Consider the following 22,651-nt stretch of genomic DNA (forward strand, 5'->3'; position numbering starts at 1 on the left):
TGAATTGAAGTCCTCTGGGCTTAATCTCGAGATGAAGCCCATCTCGAATTGAAGCCCCCCCTCTTTAGTTTGCAAAATTAGCCTCGAAAAGAAGCCCATGGGCTTCTTTTCAAGATAGCGTGGGCTTCTTTTCGAAATAGTACAGTACATACACTGTACATGAATTTAAAAAATTAAATTAAAAAAAAGCTTGGTTTATACAGTAGTTTAGGAAAGACTTTTTTTATCCTTGTTTTGCGTACTTATTTTTTGAAGGTCATCGGAGGAGGGCGGAATAAAAGTAACATTTTGTTTTCTTATTTAGCAAATAGTTTTGCCAAAAACATCCAGATTGAGGAGAAAATAAAAATAAAATTTTATTGGTGAATGTAAAATGGGATGGTTATATGCTTTAAATTTATGTAATTAGGAAGAAATATACATATCTTACCTTCGGAGATTTCAAGGCGGCTGAGGGCGTAATAAAAATTAAAATTAAAAAAAACATCTGAAAAGAAGCCCATCTGAAGTTAGCAACAAAAAAAAAAGCCCAGGGCTTTAATTCGAGGGTTTACTGTATCATCACTTTTAGCCACAATCAGTCTACTGCAGGATAAAAACTTCAGCATGCTGCCTCCCAAAAACTCAGCTGTAGCACACAGATACTAGTTTCTCTTTTAATTACTGAATTATTTTATTATTTTGTTTTGAATTATGTCCTCAAGTTGAGTACTGTATGCTATTTTCAACTGTATATTTAATAATTGAATGTTCTTGTATAATACAACATAAATAAAACGATATGCAGTTTGTATTTTTTGTACAAAATTTATTTATTAAATGTTAAATAACAATTGAATGCAACATGTGTACAGAGTGTGTAATATTTTTTGGCTGACAACAAACCATCATACAGAAGATATAACTTCCCTAATTTCCAATGCAGTTCTGTCACACAATCACTACCCCATCATAGCATTTCTTTGCCATTTAAATTATAACATGTACACAACTTGTATGAGTATACTGAACATGATATAAAATACACAAACCAGAAATGATTACAAAAGAAATTAGTCGGCTTATCCGATCCAGATAAGTATTCACAAAATAGACCCCCAAATTTTTGCTACTGTAGTTTTACGAATACATTTACTGCCAATGATGATAATGTTCAATAACAAAAACTGTTCAGGAAGCCACAGATGATGTTCTTTCTAGAAATTTTTTAAACATGATTGTGAGCGTGAATGATGATTAATTATTTCATAATATACAACTAGGAGTAATTTTGTAGACAATTATACCGTTGATTCTTTTATAGGCATTTATACAGTATACAACCTAGGACACCTTCATTGATATTCCAGCATAAGAATATAGTCGAGAAACTCATGTGCCAACATTTTTTAAACGCCTGTGGGTACCTCAAAATTGCTGCAACCATGTTGAAATTAAATGCATACACAAGTAACTAGAAGCATTGGCAGCTAGATGTTTTTGAATATGCATGAGTTCCATGCATATGTATGATCATCGGAGTTGACAATAGAAGGAACACAAAACATTCATATACCAGAAGCGCCTGTTGGTTCTTCAATCACTTTCTTCATCATCGCTAAATGCTAATGCTTTCAACTTCTTCTTTTGACCTTCGTCTGATTTTGCTTTCCTCTTCTTTGATGTACTATCATCACTCTGAGTAAAAAAATACAATCATAAATTAGTTGTAACAGATAGTACGGTGATTTTCTTCTAATTTTAATTATTCAGTAACAGTAGCTTATCTAGAGGATGTGCAGGGAAGGCAAACCCCCAAAAAAGAGGTCACCTCCCCAGTTGAAAATGTTTGAACAACAAAATATCAAACTCATCGAGCCCTCACTTCACCTCCCACCCCCACCAGCCTTCTCCATTTCAAGACTATTAGATACCCCACTTTTCAGTAGTACAGTGTTCTTGATGGAGTGTTCTTGATGGCTGCAAGTGTTGTGTGTGAGTGGTTTGTACAATGGTTTTGGCTTAAACTATACAGTTTCAATCACATGCTAGTCTGTTGTTGATATTCATAATGTATATTTGTCTCTCTTCATCCAGTTTCCAATGAACAGGGCAATGACGTAAAGTAGTTAATAACAGTAATGTTCTATGTTAAATGTTTGTACATGACTGGAAATAATCCCCTGGGAGCAGTATGGGCATGAGGGTGATGATGAGAGGTTGGGCTGATAGGGAAGAGGCAGGTTTGATAGGACAATGCTAACTGGGGAAATATGATTTTTAACTACTGTATATGAATAATATTTTTGCTCAGCATAATTTCTAGTGGAAGAGGGGTCACCTGGGATGCACACTTTTTTCTGGACCCCATAGATAGGTTGTACACTATGTCACTGTTTACATTGAACATGGTAATACTACGGAAAGCATTTTGAAACCTTTCTGTGAAAGGGGATACACGAGTCCCAAATCTCCCGGAACTCGCAGGGATTTCCCGGAAATCAAGACGGCCTTCCGCATTACTGTTAGCTAGAAGTATCTTCTGAAAAATAACCCATCTCCTCCAAATTTTTAATATTTGCATGACTTTTTATTACTTTATTACCATATCAATTGTCTCGCGGAAAGTCAGAGCCACTGGATATCACCAAAGCCAGCAAAATATAATTAGATGTGTTAAGAAAGGTCATTTAACCAAATCACCAGGAAGTCACTTCTCCCAACTTATGACCCCTGGGGCTATATAAATGTAAAAATCATCAGCTTTGGAAGTTCATTGCTTGCTTACCTCATCTTCTCCTTCACTGTCTAATATTTTGGCTTTCAATAATTTTTCCTCTTTGTCAGATTCCTCCTCGCTTCCTGAAGTATATACCCCTGACCCTGAAAATCAAATATCAAGATATAATAATCCCATTCTGTGCATGTTTCTCATCATATTTGTAGCAATATATTTACAGTGGGTGTGGTCATTTAAATTCTGGTAAAAATAAATGGCTTTAAAAATCATGAAACAATACGAAAATACAGCTGGTAAAAGCAGAAGAAACCTGGGACAACTATATAATTACTTTATATATTAGGCCAGACTTTTTTCATACCTTGTTTAGCGAACCTGCTGACTGCAAATATTGATGATTTCAAATAAAAATAAAATTTTATTTTTGGCAAATTAGCGCACCTGCTGCCACGAAAAAGTGGAAATTCCAGAAAAAAATAAATTTTTTTCTTTATTTTTATTACGCCCTCCACTGTCTTGACCTGTAGTTGTCACATGACTTACCATATAATGGTCCAGGCTGTTTAAATCTGTTCTTGATGGCTGCAAGACTTACACCTTCCTCCTCATCATCTCTACCTTCCAGGTATGAGCGGGTTATGCCTCTTTGGTGTCCCTTTTCTCTGACTCTCTTCTGTTGACTCTCTCTCTTTATCTGTAGTCTTAACCGTTCCTCTTCTTTCTGCAAAAGGAACATTTGTTTATGAATGGAAACCAAACATTCAGACATCTGGTTCTGCCTCACCTTCCCTCTGTGGCTCTAATATGCTCATTTCTTATCTTACCTTAATCATCTCGGCTCTGTGGGACTCCGGATCTTGACCAGCCATAGGCAGCACTCGGATCTTCTGGGTTTTGGAGCATCTATCAGCGACTGACAATGTCATCTTACGATGAGTGGCACTGTTTATTGAATGTGGTCTGTAAAAGTAAAGAAAGAGAATAAAGGTTAGAAAATGATCAAATTTGTCCCGGTTACTGAATGAATTTGACTTAAACACAGCTGACTTAAACAGGGTTGACAGCAGTTGGACTTTCTGTGAGTAATTTCACTCCACCACTGTTCGGAATAACACAGCTTTGCCTACCTGAAGGAGAGTTTGGTTTTAAAGACAGCTTGTCCCTGGAGTCCAGTTCCCTGACGAATGAACAAGTGATTGTGATCACCTTGAATGGCACTTCTGTAAACATCAAATACCTCTTGGCCAAGATGAAGCGACATGCTACAAGAAAAGCCAAAAAAAAAATGCTTATAACATTAATAAATAACAATGATACCAATTGTAACATTAACTATAAAATTAATAACACTACATTTTGTAATGCATCATTTTACAGTATAAATTTATGATCTATTTAATCCTTACTTTTTAACAATCATTTTTGAATGATTTTTTTTCTGCGCATATATTTAGTTATTTACCTTCCATCAGACCATCGGACTATCCTTGCATTGCTCTCTCTGTCAATTTCAATTCCTTCTTCGTCATATATCTTCCTCCACCTAATTGTGTTTTCAACCTGTCAATCAAAGTTTTAGAGTTATTACAAATACAATAAAAATACCTGAATTGAAAGAATTTATAGTCGGTGTATGATATTGGGGGGGAGAGGAGGGTGGTTACGTACCTTTAGTTTTAGCCTTGTTCTACCTTCTTCATCCAGAATCTCATCCTCTTCAAATTCATCTTCAAATGTATTGGGATCAAAGGGCCTTCAAAGATCAGAAAAACAAAAAGACACTAAATTCAACTTTCAACTTTTCAACTAAATACTATAGTTTGCTCAATCAATCAATCCTTATTTATTCAGCTATAAAAACTTTTTAGTTAGAAACTATTATTTCTCATATTATTCTCATATATTCTTCAAAACTGATATATAAAAAAGAAACAAGAGAGGTCCTCACCTTGTATCAACACTGAGAAAATTAGGTAATTTGACAAAATGTAATTCATCTCCAAGGTCTGTTGATAGTTTTGGTAAAGAAACATCAATTCTTGTCTCTAAAACCTCTTCTGGTTCCTCTTGCTGGCCTTCCTCCTGATCAACCTACAAGAAGGAATTAATCAAATATTTTTACTTTATACCTATTCAACAATGTTTGACAGGGTGGCCCTCACAGCAAAACCGACTAAAATATCACAATTACAATTACATAAAGATACCGGTAAAATCATAATCTGACAAAATACAGTAATACCAAAATTAATGACTGAACCACAAAAACATAAAAAAAAAAATTATATTCAATTAGTATGTCCTCTTTCTTTTTTCTGGGATGGTGGTGGGACATTATGACTTTAGTATATTTTCCTGTAGCACCAATGCAAGCAGTGTCAAATCTCTTGCAATTGGGTGGGGAGAAGCAATGATGAGTTTTCCCAAAGGACATAAATAGGTCAATCTAAAACTGGAACCCCACACCTCTCTCAGTTGGAAAACCAGAACCTTCCACTAAGGTACATGCTTATACTATTTGTCATTAATGAACCAGCACCTGCATTTGTTCAGCATCCTCTGCATCACCGCCAGCAAGCTCTGCTGCAATTGCATCCAAGTCCTCATCGTCATCATCAGATATGTCATCTGCATCTCCAAATAGTCCTTCCTGAGTAGCCTGACCTAGAAACAGTAAGAAACAAATGTTTACTTGATTATATTTTTAATTGAAAGATTACTTGTGTAATGTAGTATTAAGGTTCAATGGTATTAACTTGCATAACCATTGGAATCGATACCCTTTAACATTTTAATGCCTTAAATTGGTTTGACAGTTTTAATGGTCAACTTGAGTATACAGATAATCTAATAATATAACTGGACTTTGTATAACTTTACCCTAGTCAGTTGGACTTGGCCTTTCTGACATTATGAATCTATGATTGTCAGTTTTGAGCCTAAGCTCTGAAGTTTGTGATATATCTTAATTAGCAGTTTTTTGGTAAACAAGTTACTATAAATCATAGAGAAAGAATTTCTCTATGATCCAATCAGAAATGGGGTGACTTACTTGAGACACACCCCCATTACCTAAAGTATAATAGGCAAACACCCCCATATCACTGAGTCAGTAGTCAGTAGATTCAGTTTAGTAGTTAGGAGTACACAGAAGAAAAGTACAGAGCTGAGCTGACTCCACTCTAAAAGGGTTCTCTAACATCTGAAACCTGGAGTTTAACTGATTGTAACCAACGTATAGTTTGTGTGAATAAAAGTTTGCAGTGAACTAAAAGGAACTGTGCATACTACTCATTAAAAGTCACCAACAACTAACCGATATTTAACACTTGACTTAAATTTACAAAGTAAATAAGTAATACAAATATAGCTCATTAGCTCAATACAGGTTGTACACTTTCAGTAGAGGGTTTAATATTTTTATATTATTCTTTGCATATTAATCTCTTTTTTAAGACATCTTAATTTAATTAGTATTTTATTATATTTGTATCTTAATTTCCTTGTAAAATACTCTATAATAATAAAGTATATTGATCATTTATTATTATTGGAATGACAGAGTAAAAAATTACCAAGGTTTTCTTCTTCATTATCTGAATCTTTCTCATCACCATCATCATTGTCCATAACTGCTTTTCGCTTTGGTTTACGTCCAATTTCATTTTCACTATCATCACTATCTTCTTTTCCTAAATAATAGCAATAATAATAATAATATCTTTACTACTAGAGATAAAACAAATATCTTTACTACTAAAGAAAAAAAACAACAGAATTTGGGGTTATTGTGTAATCTCTCTTTAAGTTTGTTTTCTTTGAGGTTTAATTAAAAGGCTAATTTACCTGCATCTGAGTCATGCTCCTTTCTGCTCTCTCCATCATCCTCCTCTGCTTTCTCTGCATCAGATCCAACAATGTCTTCAGCACCTGACACAACTTGATCGCCGACGTCTGAGCTCGGTTGTTCTTCAGCATCGGAAGCAATCTGCTGCTCTTCTCCTAAGACTTCCTGATCCTCTTCAGCTTCATCCCCAGAATGGCCTTCTTCAAACTCATCCCCAGAAACTGCAGGTTCTTCTGCCTCAGACTCATGCTCCTCTTCAACCTCAGACTCTGCATCCTCTTCACCACCAGATCCTACTGGTTCTTCCTGCTCCTCTTCACCAGAACCAACTTGTTCTTTATCTTCATCTACTTGAAGCTCTCCATCTTCGCCTCCAGAAACAGCATGTTCTTCCTCTTCACCTGAATCTAGCGGTTCTCCAGTTTCTTGAATCTCATTCTCTACATCAGAATCCATCTGTTCTGGTTCAGACACTGCTTCCTCTCCAGACCCAACCTCTTGCTCCTCTCGCTCTTCTTCTGATGCATGTTCTTGTTCCACTTCTTCACCTTCTGATTGTTCTCTTTGAGGTTCATCATCGGAATCCTGTTCTCCTTCCTCATTTTCTTCAACTTCTTGTTCAACTTCTTCTTCCTGCTCTACATCCCCCTCTTCAGGTGATTCTTCGCCATGTTCTGAACTGTTGGCATTTGATTGTACTTCTTGTTCCTCACCATCCGATTCTGCTCTTTCACTTCCCGATTCTTCATGCTCCTCTGCTACATCAGATCCTGCCTGCTCTCCACCAGACTCTTCATTTACAGAATTATCTTTAGAAAAATTATAAAAAAATACAGTATACTGATTAAATTTATTGTCAGGTTTGCTGTAACTCAAAATGTATGTTGTACCCAAAATGTATGTATTCAGAATTAAGTAAACAGTTTTAAACAAGCTGCGCATTGGAACTAGTTTAACAAACATGTAAATGGTTCATTTGATACATGTCAAAAGCAAGGCCCAACAACAACGCTGCAGTCAGGACAGAAATAAATAATAATAATGCTTCTTAGTTTATGGGCCAGTACTCACAATTTCAAAAATATTTTGGATTATAGCCAACAACTAAGAAAGGAATATGCCGTAATTCTAGGCCTAGCCTAGGCGAATTTTACGTAGGCCCACTAGCTTAGGGATCGTCTACGACCCTCGGCTCCGCCTCGCCTCGCTCAGCGAATGACACGCTGCCAAAAAGATAGTCCTTTTTTGTGTCATGAGCAGGCCTAGGCCTAGCCGAAAAATTTAGGCAATTGCTATGCTTTTTAAGACAAGACCAAGTATCTAAGGAATACAGATAGAAAATAAGTAATCATCTTGTTAGACGATTTTACATCATAGACCTAAAAGCAGATAATAATAGACAACAAAACGTAGAGTACCTTCGTCGCTATCACTGTATGCTTCCTCATCTGCCATTTTCTTTATCCCTGATTGTTTGGTTTGTTTCACAATGCTACAGGTACATGGCCTATTCGTGTGTACATATCTAGTTTAGTAATCTATCAAATTTACTACAATCATGCTCCACTTTTTAGGATATCGATTTGTCTTTTTTTTTCTTAATTAAAATAAGTGTCAGTTGTGGTATTTTTAGCATACGTAAAGTAATAATAATAATTTTGAAATCTTTTTCTATTTTCCCTACATTTTGTGTGGTACAATCCAAGCGCCCCCATCGGTAACTACACGTGTTTGTAGCTAAAGTTCATAGGTTATTGAGAAGTGGTATCAACATAACCGGTTTTCGTTGTAAGAACTTGCAATACAAACACGGGTTGCAATGGGGTATTTCGATTTTTTAGACGATGTTAGGCGGATGAATGCACGACAGGTAAATAAATGAAAAAAATGCAGTGATTTCATGAATTTCTAGGCCTATTTAGCTGTATGTAGTAGACATTTCCTTTTCAGCACCATCCACCCACTTGCCTGGCTAGCTCCTGACCTGTCTGGCTGTGAAGTGATGATGGAATAGAATAGGCTCCATATTGTTGACTGCGGCGAGTGCTGTTATTAAAGCCTAGACTTTTGCCTACCTAAGTTAGAGCCTAGTCATTCCGCTTGATTGAAATACCCAATACTATTGTCCAGGGAATGGTCCTAATTTTTTCTTTCAGATGATAACTTTTGGTGTAGGCCTAGGCCTATCTTGGTTGATAATCAATTGGTCAACAAGTCCTCCAGAGACGCTCTGTTAGTAACTTTTAGACATATGGTAGGCCTAGGCCTATGTTGACAATTTATTTCAGAGGCATAAAAAACTAATTGTAACATAATATTCGTGATAATAATAATAGTACTGTATTAGTATAATTTACCAATTTCTTTAACTTTCCAAAAGGATTCTGCTGTTTTATTGCTTTCACGGTGCTTTTGTGAGAATTCATTATCTATCGTAAGAAAAATGGAATAAATAAGTAACAAATTAAATACAAAACACTGTACTGTACCATAATGCACTTGTCAATTGTAGTCCCGCCCCACAGTGGGCCAGGGCGAAATCAAAGTGTGCCAAAAGTCCATTTTGATGACTATGGCTTTTACACTTTTTTTCACATGATTGAAGAAGGGTATACCCTGGTGAATCTATCCTGAAAATATTTTACATTTAAACGAATTTTAAGGGTGGTATTTTTTAACAAATATCAGAAATTTCTCTCTAAATATTTCAAATGCTATAATTGACTATATTATATAAAAACACATTTTTCTTCCTACAGAAAATTCTGAATTACTGTAAAATGTACAAGTTTCTTGTATATAAATTGGGGAACACAAATATATGTTTTGGTTTAAATTTGAAGTTTGCATCAATAATAAATCGTTGTTTAAAGGGCAGAAAAAATATTTAAAAACCTATTTTTTGAAAAATAGGAGAGAAAGTTTAGATTCATGTGGATTCATGCTTTAATTTTTACATCACCATCTTCAGTATAGCCTTAGCTTTATGATGGTACCAAATTTAGCTGCCTCTTTTTGCAACTTTGCGAGCTAGATGCACTTTTATCAGTCTTCTTTTCGCACATTTGAGACACAGTTTAATTAGAGCAAACCGCAATCAGTAGGGATGTACGCTCGTCTACTCAACCAGTTCATGCAAAGTGTGGGAAAAACACTCCAAAAAAATGTACGCACTGAACTTCTTTATGCAGCATTGCAAGGGGCGTTCAAGAAGAATCGATTTTAAAGTCTACTTGTGTAAAAAATATATACACATTTTATTTCTCCCCGACAAATTCAGGCGTCACCCCTGAGGCCCAAACTGGAATCTTTCACGACAGATAAAACATTGTCCATCTTTGTAGCTCCATAGTGAAATGAGACTCCTCCTTACACCAAAATAAGAGTAGCAAAAAAGCATCTATCCTGGTGGTACAGTATATACCTGTCAAAGAGGACAGCAAAAGTTCCTCTTTAAAGCCTCTTTGTTCAAATTGCACTGAGAATTATCAAAAAAACATAAAACGACCATTATCGATACTTTTACAATATAGGCCTAATATGATTGAGGTTGGAATTAATATATCATGACATTGGTGTAGGCTTAATGTCTGACAATTCCATGAAATCTCAGATGCAAACACATTTTACATTTAAAAAATGTAAAATTAGGTTGTCTGGTATATTATTATGAATTTTAATTTCGATTTCGATTTTGATTTATTAAGAAAAAAAAACATTTATATTTACTGTATAGATTAACAATACAAATTTTAATGTTGGCCTATGCCTAAAACATTTTCAGCCCTGTCCAATCAGAAAAATGTATTTTGATGACGTCATGGAAAATACAAAAAGTTTCTCACAGAAGTTCCTTTGTCCCAAACCTCCCTAAACATTAAAAAAATCATTGCAATATGAACTTGTTTTGGTAATACAATGAAAACTGACATCGTCCAATCAGAAAAACAGTACAAAAATGACGTCATATAGATTTTAAAATGCTTTTATTGAATTCTACGGGTATGCAAACCTCCCTTTACCTGGGCCATACACGTAGGGGGGACTGAGCCGAGGACGTACACATAGTTGTGTCCCATAGTGTCCCAAAATTCACCTGTAGATGTAACATTGAAAGGGCCGCGAATTTTACAAGTTTGAGTAGCCAGGGTTTTGGATGTAGTACTGTCAAATGGTCTGGTCCTGCCTAGCAATTCGCCTACACTAGGCATTCAGCAATTGCTGTGTGTTTTGGTAATTAAAAAATCGCCTACCGGTACTCTAGGCCTGCTAGGTTTTTTTTTTTTATAGATCACGGTATGCATTACATAATAAAATTCGAACCTCCACCACACAACAACGGGGACAGAGGTGACATGCGTGAGTGTGTTGCGTGAAAATTTGTGAACCGTGTATTTTACCTAATTTACGCAAAAAAATACACCTGTAGTTTTCCAAGGCAAGGAATCTGTTTCTACTAACTGTATTAGTTTTCTTTAATTTCTCTTATGATACTGAATAAATTCTGTCAATTAGTTAAATCAATCAATCAAATTTTCTTTATCTGTGATCAACCAATACACGCTTCTTCAAACTTCCATGGAAATTTGCCTAGTGATACTGTACACATGCGTAGTGCTTCCATCAAGCAAGCTCACCTCTTTGGCATAGCTCTCATATGCTTCTCTGATTCAGATATACTGTAAGCTAGGCTAGACCGATGTGCTAGACCTTCAGATTGTTTTTATCTCGTTCTGGATGTTTGCTACACAGTAGGGCTTATCATCAATCATTTATTAGCAGGGCATTTTACCAGGAGTACGAAATATTTCTAGGCGGTAGGTGTGTAACCAGGGATGTACATTAAAACGATGCCCCGCATTGCCAGAGGTGGCCGGTAATGGTATTTTATTCAAAATTCAAAAAATTCATAAAAAGCATAAAACATGGCAGCCAAAAAGGCTGAATTACCATGGACCTATTAATAGGTCCATGGAATTACGAATTAAGTTGCAACATCAAATTAGGAAATTTACATTTTTTGTAAATTATATCCCCGGCTAAGTCCCCTCCAGGATCGAGTTTGGGGCCGGGACTACAATTGACAAGTGCTTAAGTAATAAATCTTAAATAAGTAATTAAATAAACTAAATAGTTAAATGTACAGTAAATGCTTGTCTTTTAACGATTATTTTTTCCCTCTTTTTCATTTTAAGGCAGACTCAGGAAGCCTCTAAATGTGTGTCCATTTTTTTTACTTTCTTTATTATTGTGTTCTCCCAAACCTTATTTTTTCTTTAATTTCGGGCCCCTCAGGATGAAGGTTTTAGGTTTATAGAGTTACCCTTTGCTTTCCTTTTTTATTCTTTTTTTTTTGGTTTCAGCTCCAATTGGCCAGTCTTCTCTTGTTTTTCCCCTTTATGATTTGTATTCATATTGACCTTTTCCCATAATTATGGCGTATTGACCCCTTTTGTCTTTTATTATTCTTATTTGTTTTTTCTTTACCCATTCCCTGTCTAACTTTTCTTTCCCTGTTTTATTCATTTATTTCACTATTCTAAATTTGAACTTTTTGACTTCTTGACATTTTTGTATAGTGCAATGTAAGATTTTCAAATTTTTGATGTCCAAAATATTTCCTTGTTTTAATTTTTGATGTTTTGTGATTTTGCATGTTTTTAATAAGTATTTTCTTTTTATTGGCCAGCAAAAAAAACAAAAACAAAAACAAATTTGAGCATGATTCATCTTGAAAAAAGTGCTAGGCCTATGATAAATTTGGTATGGAAGTAATAAGTAATAATGTCAAGTATAGTTTGTATGGGTGGGTCTCAGGCATGCATTTTGTAGCAGAGCAGACTTTAAGGAAATAATTGGTGTAGTCATGGCTACTGCTCACAAGGAGTGTTTCCTTACTCCCGAATAGACCTAATCAAATAATTTATTTCAGTCATGAACTCATACAATATTCGGTAACAACAGGATAAATAATTGATCAGATTTTGTTTGTGAAATAGAAAAAAAAAAGTTGTTACATGTACGCTCTAAACTAAATTTGTGATGACGCCCCCAGGTGCATCGCTTCATCTAAGCTTCAGCGACAGGCCATGTACCAGATTATGCTAAATTAGTTCTCAAATTATGTGAAATCGGTAAAGCCTTTAAGTTTGCAGTTTACAGTTTACTTATTCAAATTGAAAAGTGTAATTAGTATGAAAGTATGGATCCCAAGTTGGAAGAAGTCATTTTCGGGAGATCTACAGTAGCTGATCCAGGAACCCGATTTGAAATAAAGTAGAGGAGGCCCTGGCAGGGAGGGACTTTCACAGATGTATGGTAACCCCTCAGCCCCACCATAGTTAGTGCTGAAATAAGACAATTTATGATTATGGCACCTCTAGATGGCCGGAAATGACTCTTGCAAACAATTTTTATGATATAATTTTATTATTTACCCATTTTTTGGAAAAATTTAGGGACCCAGGTGGCTATCCCCCTCCCCTTTAATTCTTCACTGATCTGCAGTGTTTATGACCTTTCTTACCATATTTAGTGATACACCGGCACTGACTTCGATTAGACTAATAAATATTGAAAACATTCAAATATTATGTGTGTGATATAATTTGTAGGAGATGGGTTATTTCTATCTATTAGAAATGCGGAAGTGCGGAATGTCGTCCCAATTTTTGGGAGACTCGCACAAGTTCCGGGAGACATGGGACCCCTGTAAAAGCAATTAACAATAAGACTTGTGACACACATGAACTTTGAGTTGAGGCTTTGGGATGTACAGTATGCTTATTTTACTTATCACCCTTTCAGCTATACTATCAAGCTTTAAACTTTGGAATGATCGTGTCATCAGCATTAATGATCTGGAAAGGGTTAATGGTAGTGACAAGCAGTGAAAGTCCTATAGTAGTTGTTTTAAGGTGAGTCATTATTAAGTAATAATAATAATAGATAGTCGAATCCAAAAAGGCATTGAAAAATTGTTCGACTTGGATAAAAGTCGACTTGAAGATGGTTAATTAAGTGAAAACCCTTGGTATATAAAATAAGATTGACTTAGAAATTATTTGAGTTGGCAAAGTCGACTTAGGCAAGTGTATATGTGTATAGCGCAAATAAATGAGGTCTTTATGCACTCGACAAAAAAAAAAAAATCTATTAATAATAAAAGGCAAGGAAAAAAAAAATACCAAGCTCACACTGAAACCGAAGTTGATTGATAGATGAATAGGTAATCCCAAGTGTACTTTTTGTATCATTCACTTAACTTTGATCTTGCCGTCTATTGGATAAACAGAATAATTCAATCATCATCAAAAGCACAAATAGAACACTAAACTTTATTGTTTATCATTAAAGATGGCATCATGTCAAGTAGAGTAAATACTGTACCTACTGCACACTTTCATCTAACATCAAATATTCATTTTCTGATTAATTAAATATCATAGGTGCTAGGACCATTTTACAATAAAATTGTTCTTTTTCTTTTGCATCTAGTGGTAGTATGGAGCCAGCATTCCATAGAGGTGATCTTTTATTTTTGACAAATCATCAATCTGACCCAATTCGTGTTGGAGAAATTGTTGTTTTCAAGATTGAAGGAAGAGAAATTCCAATTGTACACCGAGTTCTACGTTTACATGAAAAGTATGTCATAAGTGATCTCTGATTCACTAAACCACCAAATTACTAATAGTTTTTATATATTAATATCTATTCATATTCATTAATAGGTGAGACTTTTTTAATACCTTGATTCGCGAACTTGTTATTTCCAAGATTGTCAGAGGAGGGCTGGAAAAAAATTTACTTTTCTTATTTAGCAAATAAGTTTTGCCAAAAACCTCCAGACGGAGGAGAAAACAAAAATAACATTTCATTGGTGAATGTAAAAAGTGTAGTTAATGGGATGGTTAAATTATATAATTTTAGAAAAATACATTTAGGGAGATTTCAATGCTTAAAAAAACTTTAATTTTTTTCTAAGAAATTCCATTTTTCTGTGGTGGCGGGTGTGCTAAATTGGCCAAAAATGTATTTTATTTTTATTTGAAATCATCATTATTGGCGGGCGGCTGGTTCGCTAAATAAGGTATAAAGAAAGTCACGCCTTAGTACTATTAAATGTATAATATTATGAATTTGGGTTTTTTTATTTGCCAGTTTCTAAACATTAAGTCTTAGTTAATAAAATCTTGATGTTATGCAATTTTTTGTTCTCAATTTTCTAAAAAACTATTTCAGATTTTAATGCTGTATAAAATAATATTTAACTTCAGAGCAAGCTGAGTGGGATTTAATAATATAATACAAATCCACTGCCCTCTACATTTGAAAATACATCTCATGCTTTTCAGTGTGATCAGACTTTCTGTGATCCAATAATCAAACACACTAGATTGTAATCATGTCAGAATTATGCATACAGTACACCAGAGGTGGGCATAAAAATCAGTCGGAGGGCCTAAGTGAATTTTCGATTTAACACCGAGGGCCGCACCCAAACTTTGATGTTTCCAGTGACCTTCCAAAACCTCCAAGTACTGCTTTTACACCACTTTATTCTGAGTTTTAATGTTACTTTTTACATATGATCGGTGACGGTACACTAAATCCAGGTTTCCTTAATATCGCTACACTGTCGTGACAGTGCAATCGTTGTATTGCGTAGCAGGCCCCGACGTAATCGTAAAGGCTCCCCGATTTGACCGACCAATCAGCATCACTGAAAGCTGTCGGCGATAACGTGTAGAGATTCTATGGAAACCAAGCTTATCTATCAAATACGGTTGAAGTACAGTTTATTTTAATGGAATCGGTTTTCTTTTTAACAGGGAAAATGGAGAAGTTAAATTTTTGACTAAAGGTGATAATAATTCAGTAGATGATCGTGGGCTGTATGCCCCTGGACAGTTGTGGCTTGAGCGTAAGGACGTTGTTGGACGGGCTAGAGGATTTGTGCCTTATGTTGGAATAGTAACAATTCTAATGAACGACTATCCAAAATTTAAGGTGAGTAAAACATATAGAATTATTAGGTTAGTGTATAATTCATACAGCACGATGGTGATATGCTGATAATGATGGTGATGATTGTGATGGTGATGATAATGATGATCATGATGAAGATGATGATAATAGTGGTCATGATGATGATTGTACAGGTAGTGATGATTATGATAGTTACTATGGATTGAATTTATGGTCTATACTGTAACTAGGGAGTATAGTGCAGAAATTTTTAGTTCTGAGAAAAAATCTGGTTTTCTAAACGATTTGAACATATGACTCCCGAAAGAAAGACCTTCATCCTAATCATGTTTTAGGCAGTGCTCCCAAGTCTCCAGGATTGCTCTGGAGTCTCCAGGAATTTTGGTTCATCTCACGGTGTCCCAGAAATTCCACATTTTCTCCCGGAATTTGAATTTCTCTTGGTTTTCTCCAGAATTTTAACAGATTTTCACAATTAGGGCTTATGCTAAGCTAAATTTTCCCATTCTTATGCATTAAATCTTGCAGACATAAGATTTATTGAAAATTCTAGGCAGCGATATTGTATCAACATTGACCTGAACCTGCCCAAGCCAGTTTGTTTTTATATTGAAAAAGGTAATAATTTTGTACACGAGTGTCCTACATGCGTTTTGGTTAGTACACGCTTCGCAAACCTCAGCCTGCATGACAAAATCTCCAGGAATTTGACTTTCACAATTTGGGACCCCTGTTTTAGGTCCACTTCTACCTAACACATCAACTGTTAATACAAACATTTTTCCATTTACCTGTCCACAGTATTTTGTGCTAGCCGGATTAGGATTATTTGTTTTAATCCATCGGGAATAAGGTGACGACTGTGATGAACGCTGTGTTTATCAACCAATCATTATGTTGGATAGGAGACAACAAATTTGAAGATGGAACACAACAGATGAATTCACTCTCATCGCAGTTTGTTTTTGTAGCATCATTCCAGAAAATTTTTTTAGAAAATCATTTATTCACTATTGATGACATTGGATGCTGTTTCATGCTTTAAACTTTGGGCCAAATTGCATAGGCAGAAAGCCAAGTGAGATTTTGCATAGGTATATTTTGCATATTTAATGCTCTGATTTGCATATTTTTTGTACTTGGCCTTATTTTAAACATGTTCGTGGATATGGGAAGGTCTTTCCTATTTGCCAATCCAATGAGTTACCTCAGGACAGTTTTTACAGACCAATGTTATGAAGAAATATTTTGAAATTACAAAAAAATAGACAAAATATAGATATTGACTTGTGAATACCTGTGCCACTGACTTTGTTGTTAGAATATTTATTTATAATACAAAAATCTAGCAGCAAAAAAAAAAAGTGGTGCCCTCGGTTACATCCTATAACACAAAAATATATTTTTAGCGGTCAGGCAGCATGATAATGTAAGCACATTTTTATTCCTGAATTGTACAATAATTTACTCATAAGCGAGTAAGATTTTGTTTTTATCGCTGTAGTTCTGAAGCATGTGCAACTTAATTTAGTAGATTATGTGACAAACTTGTTTCAAGTTTGGTTTGTTTGTAACTTATATTTAACATCATTTTTAATGATGTAATTAATTATGCACAAGAAGTTCATTTAGAGCTTTTGATTCTGGTGCCATGGTAGATCATTAATTATGTAATATTTTTCTCTCTTTACCATACTCTGTAATAAAAAAAAAATATTAAGAGACTCCAGTTTACTACGACATTTTGTATTACTTGTTAGCTTTCCACAAGAATACTACACGCAAGTAGTTAAAAATCAATTTCAATTCAATTTCAATTTATTCATTTATCGAGTCACAATCAGTACCACCATATATCATCTTAATTTGCCAGTTGGCACTCTTTCATTTATTCAGATCTTAAGCCCCTCCACTTGACGATCGTTCTGCCATCAATCCTACCCCCACATGTCAATGACTCAAGGGGTGCAGACAGGGTAAAATTTGAGGGGGGTCAAGACTTGTAAGTGCAGCAAACAACTAGGCTTGTGGGCCAGGGGTTGACAAGGGCCAGGGTTGGGATCCAGAGCCTGAAGGTCCCTGGAAATTTACTTTATTTTGCGTGATAGAATTGAACGGTTTCACCACGTTAATTTATATGAAACCTATAACAAAAAATTTAGCCACAAAACAGAATGCAATGTGTAAACAAGAAAATAAATTTGGTGTGAAATTTCACTCTTCCCTGGTTCCACCTTCAAAGGGTAATGATTTTCTAATCATGAACCTCCAATAAAGGCATATTTTTTAATAGGTCTTAAAAGTTGGCATGCAAGCCTCTTCTTGGACGTGAGGAAGCGTAGGACTATATATCTTATCGCTTTTTTTATTATCTTCTCTTTTTTAATAGTGTTGCCAAAGCCTATATTAGAGTGACCAGTGGCGTAATGGCGAGTCAGGGGGCCATGGGGCGAGAAAGTGGTGGGGGCCCCATGTATTGTGTATTTTCGCCCACGAATTGGGCGAAGGGATGTATGTTTGTGAGGGAAGATTTACAAAAGAATAAAAAGACTGAAAGGTCCACTGATTAATCTTAGATTAAGATAGTATAATACATACTCCAAGTATCGAAATGCACGCCATCGTGATGATGACATAATTAATGTCGAAATATTGAATCCAGACACGATGCCTTGCATTTCGATACTTGGAGTATGTATTATACTATCTTATAAAAAGGCTATTATAGGTAATGCTATTTTTATGAGATAGGCTGTTGTGCAACTATTCTACTATTCAAATACGGAATCAACTTGAATGTCTACAAATTGTGAATTTAGTCTGTGCATCTTTGCATCTGGATGACATTACTTATATTTTGCTATTAGTATGCATTGTTTACATTCACATAGAAAAAATGTATATATATAAAATTTGTTATTTTAATGAAGATTAAAAAGAGATCTTTAAACCACAATCTATCGCTGAGCCAGTAGTTGGCATTGAAGTTGCTACAAGGTGCAATCCAACAACAGACTCTGCCCCCTGAGCCCACTTGGTCCACATATACATATCCCGCACCTCCAAAATAATGGTAATCCTTGATATGGGCCTGAACACAGAAAAAAGACAAAAGGGTACACAAAAGAGAGAAATAGTGTATTTTTATTTTCTATTTATTTATTTTTTTGTAAGCTCTATGACTTTCTTTAGCCCCAAAACATTTCAGTTCCTGTCCCTAGAAGCTTTCCAAAATTTGTAACAGCAATGTTGGCCTAGGGAAGTGCTGTTATTATTATTATTGTACAGAAAACATTCGAGATTTATAGATGACGCGGCTTGTCCGCCGGGTCTGAGGTAGGAGACATCACTCAGTCACTCTGTAAATCATGAGAGTGGCTTATATTTCATTGTTATATTTTTTTTTCACATTACCAATCAGGATATTTTTGATTATTATCAAGTGGGGGAAGGGGGTGAGGACTCGACCCCTCCTCTGGTTGCGCCTCTGGACTTCACTGTACACAATAAAAAGAATTATTAATGGTATACCGGAGGGACGGGCGGTTCTCCCCAATCGCCCACCCCTTTCCCAAAGAAATCACGCCGAAGTAGTTTCACTTCAGTTTTCGCGCCCCCTCCCCGTATTTTAAGACGCCTAGATATGCCACTGCTTAAAGGTTTTTACTGATAATTCACATATTGGTAAGCTTATTTTTTTTTTATAAAGTTACAGCCTAAATACTTACTGTCGGAAGTCCTTGATGAGAGAAAGAAAGCACGACCTGGTCTTTGTTATGTACTTTGTGACTACAGTCAATAATATCTTAAAATCGTCATTTTGCTCTTGTATTTCTCTTATTCCAGGCTAACAATTGCTCATGATGATGATTGAGCACGTTCAGACACCGTTAGTTTAACTGATAAAGGTAATTTACTCCTAATACTTGTGATTTAGCCATTTATGATTGTGATGTGACATCATCACACCCAAATATGGCCAAATTACTTGTCACATAAGACTCGATATTGTGGACAAATATTTAGACACATCTCTGCTAATCTGAAAGAGTTTATGAGCAGTCGATTTGGCAATATTACGACACACGCGTACTGTCACGTAACTTGGTTTTTTGTGGATAATTTAAAGACAAGCTAGGCATATTGGAAAACAGAATACTTAGGGCGAACCTTTTCCATTTATTCTTTTATTTGTATGCCTACGTATGTCTGAAGTCTAGTAGTCTGTAATTCATAATTTAAGTTGCATTAAACAGTCAGTCAACCCTTTTAATAGCAAAAAGTATAGTATAGTATTCTGTTCTGTTTATCTGATTATTTCAGAATTGAAAATGTTTATGGAAAAATCGTTTGTAGCCTTAACAGCCAGAAATAGAACCAGAGCATGTATGTATATATATATGTATATGTATGTATATATATATTATATATATATATATATATATAATCCAAATCCAAAGTTCTATTTCTTGATGTCTTAGTCGAAATGAAAACAGGTAAACTTAAAACTCAATTATACACAAAACCAACTGATGCTCATCTTTACTTGCTACCAAATCGTGTCACCCTAAACATACCTTTTCAAGCATAGGATATAGTCAAACACTTTGAATCTGTCGTATTTGCAATGAGGAAACTGATGTTAATAAACACTTATCAGACCTTCAGGAACACTTAATTAACAGAAATTACAAACAGAATATGGTAATAGAATCTATAAATAAAGGTAAACAAAAGCCCAGAAGTGACCTCCTTTATAATAAAAGGAATCAAATGAACAGGGTTCCCCTTGTTCTCACTTATGATCCAAGACTCGCTAATGTGTCTCACATAATTAGGAAACATATGCCGACCCTACACAAATCAGAGGATATGAAAAGACTATTTTCGGAGCCTCCGATTATTGCTTTTAGAAGAGCAGAAAATCTAAAGGATCTGTTAGTTAATGCAAAATTACTTTTAAAAAAAAACTATCAGAAGGGGAAACTGGTTATATTCAGTGCCCCTAAAAAAAATGCTCTGTCAGACCATTTATAAAAGCAACTAAGAAATTTACCAGTAATGTAACCCGACAATCCTTCCCAATCACAACACTCATTCATGACAAAATGGATTGGTTAATTTATTTAATCACATGCCAAAAATGCGGTAAACAATACGTGGGGAAAACCACTACATCCCTTTACACTAGATTCACAAATCATAAATCAGACATTAAACATCATAATTTCCCATCAAGTAAAAACTTACCAGTTGGCCTCATTTTAATCAAGCTAATCATTCAATAGAAGATATATTAATTATAGGTATTGAGCGTATCATTAATAAACAAGAATCAATTATCAAGAGAAGAGAATCGTTTTGGATTAAACAATTACAAACCCTTCACCCGAAAGGTATCAATGTTGATGAATAGCATCTCCCTAAAGTTAGTCCATTTAATTATTTTTCTAAAACTTCTGTCTTTTCGGTTACATAATTAATTATATGCTAATTAACGGATTTACGAAATTCTATCGGCACGTCAGCAATAAGCGAACGATTTCATTCCACAATACCAAAGCAGTGACCAAGAGGGTAACACCCCTAAAGTCAAATCAAGATAAATACACGTTTCAATTCAATTTTAATGCAAATTATTTTAATAAGTAGTTTTTATATTTTAAGATTTTGTACTGTTTTATGGATGGATGTTTTTGTATAGATCCTGATGAAGAGCGTAAGCTCGAAAGCTTGATTCCGTAATTAAAGACGTTTTGTTCCATCCAAGCCTCCGACTATTTCTTTCATTTATACATACCATGAGGCACGTTTCAACAGGCTCTGAAGGCAATCAATTTCTTTCGATATATAATATATATATATATATATATATAATATATATATATATATATATGTATATATGATATATGTATGTATATATAATATATGTATGTATATATAATAATGTATGTATATATGTATATGTATATATATATATATATGTATATATAATGGTAACATATATAATGTCTTTTAAATTAAAATATGGGAAAAGGCTAGCATCAAGTTGGTTGATATAATGAATAAATGTTACACTGTAAGAAATATGGAATAATATGGAATAATAATAATATAATTTAATTTAATAATTTAATTTGGTGTTCAATGTGGACCACAGTGGAAATAAGCTTTTTTTTTTACTTTTCTGTGTTTTTATCCTTGAATGTATTTTACTTATAATTACTTCAGAATGAATAAATAAAAAAATAAAAAATCAAATAAAATTAAATTAAATAAAAATGTGTTCCATATGTGTTTGATCCAATGACCGGGGTAGTAATGTGTAGCGCTTAGAGGCTTTGTAAAGGCATGAAGAGCTGTATAAGAACGACATATTATTATTATTATTAAGAAACGTAACAGAAACAAAACGAGTGCGGATAATTGATAGGCTAACAGCATTGAGAAAGGATTTGAAAAATCTCATTTAAAAGCTCGTATCTCTTTCGATTTTTGAATAAGTATGTCTGCACCAGCATTCTTCATTTCGTATTAAACTTGCAATGAACTGTCGGCGATGTATGGATTTCTGCATCTGCATAAAAGCCAACATCGTCTGCAGTTTCACGCACACGCAAACAACAGAAACTACATCCTTACATCGGTTACTGTAGTTTAATGAAATTCAACCTACCTACACAGTCATTTCTGCAGACGAAGAAAACTGTACTCTTCACTACCAAAACAGGTACGTGTATGTTTAGCAATTGGGTATAGATTTCAAATTATTAATGTCCTTGTATATTCTCTACATTTGGAACGAGACAAAATTTTCCTGTTATTTAAGGGTACACCTCATCATCATTTGACGATTTTCGTAAAGTAGAATAGAGCTGTATGCTTTGAATAGCTTTTTAAATTCATCATTTCGGCTTCGACGAGGTATATGTTACCCATTGATTTTTAGGTATCGCTACTCAGCGCGACTAACTGACAGGTAGTACGAGACATCTAACTTCAGCCAATCTTAGCAAAATTTTCTGTAGAATTCCCCCAGCTGTGGTGGATTTAAAGTGGCTGAGTGCGTAAAGGGGAATACACCCCACCCACCC

General features: G+C 34.8%; 3 protein-coding genes across 3 annotated transcripts in view; 2 read left to right on the top strand and 1 right to left on the bottom strand.

Annotated features, from left to right (window-relative positions):
- Positions 1 to 787: 787 nt before the first annotated feature.
- On the bottom strand, positions 788 to 8,111 carry LOC117124440 (RNA polymerase-associated protein LEO1-like). The gene is made up of 12 exons (XM_033270673.1): positions 7,985 to 8,111; positions 6,566 to 7,375; positions 6,295 to 6,411; positions 5,259 to 5,383; positions 4,668 to 4,810; positions 4,388 to 4,472; positions 4,182 to 4,279; positions 3,847 to 3,981; positions 3,544 to 3,679; positions 3,263 to 3,440; positions 2,768 to 2,862; positions 788 to 1,677 (listed from the first exon to the last, which is right to left on the bottom strand). The coding sequence occupies exons 1-12, from the start codon at positions 8,019 to 8,021 to the stop codon at positions 1,576 to 1,578; spliced, it is 2,061 nt and encodes a 686-aa protein (XP_033126564.1). The 5' UTR covers positions 8,022 to 8,111; the 3' UTR covers positions 788 to 1,575.
- Positions 8,112 to 8,302: 191 nt separating this feature from the next.
- On the top strand, positions 8,303 to 17,281 carry LOC117124469 (signal peptidase complex catalytic subunit SEC11A). Its single transcript, XM_033270705.1, has 5 exons — positions 8,303 to 8,436; positions 13,374 to 13,483; positions 14,064 to 14,213; positions 15,401 to 15,578; positions 16,359 to 17,281. Exons 1-5 carry the CDS (start codon positions 8,386 to 8,388, stop codon positions 16,407 to 16,409), a joined length of 540 nt encoding a protein of 179 aa, XP_033126596.1. The 5' UTR covers positions 8,303 to 8,385; the 3' UTR covers positions 16,410 to 17,281.
- Positions 17,282 to 22,172: 4,891 nt separating this feature from the next.
- Positions 22,173 to 22,651, top strand: part of LOC117124475 (melatonin receptor type 1B-A-like) — a 3,901-nt gene continuing 3,422 nt past the window's right edge. Inside the window, exon 1 of the mRNA XM_033270711.1 lies at positions 22,173 to 22,287. Within this exon, the coding sequence (XP_033126602.1) occupies positions 22,218 to 22,287 (70 nt within the window). The 5' untranslated portion in view covers positions 22,173 to 22,217. The remainder of the gene's footprint in view (positions 22,288 to 22,651) is intronic.

This window comes from Anneissia japonica, unplaced genomic scaffold (assembly GCF_011630105.1).
Source record: "Anneissia japonica isolate Jap-2015-1 unplaced genomic scaffold, ASM1163010v1 scaffold665_len1252844_cov201, whole genome shotgun sequence".
NCBI classification, from domain to species: domain Eukaryota; kingdom Metazoa; phylum Echinodermata; class Crinoidea; order Comatulida; family Comatulidae; genus Anneissia; species Anneissia japonica.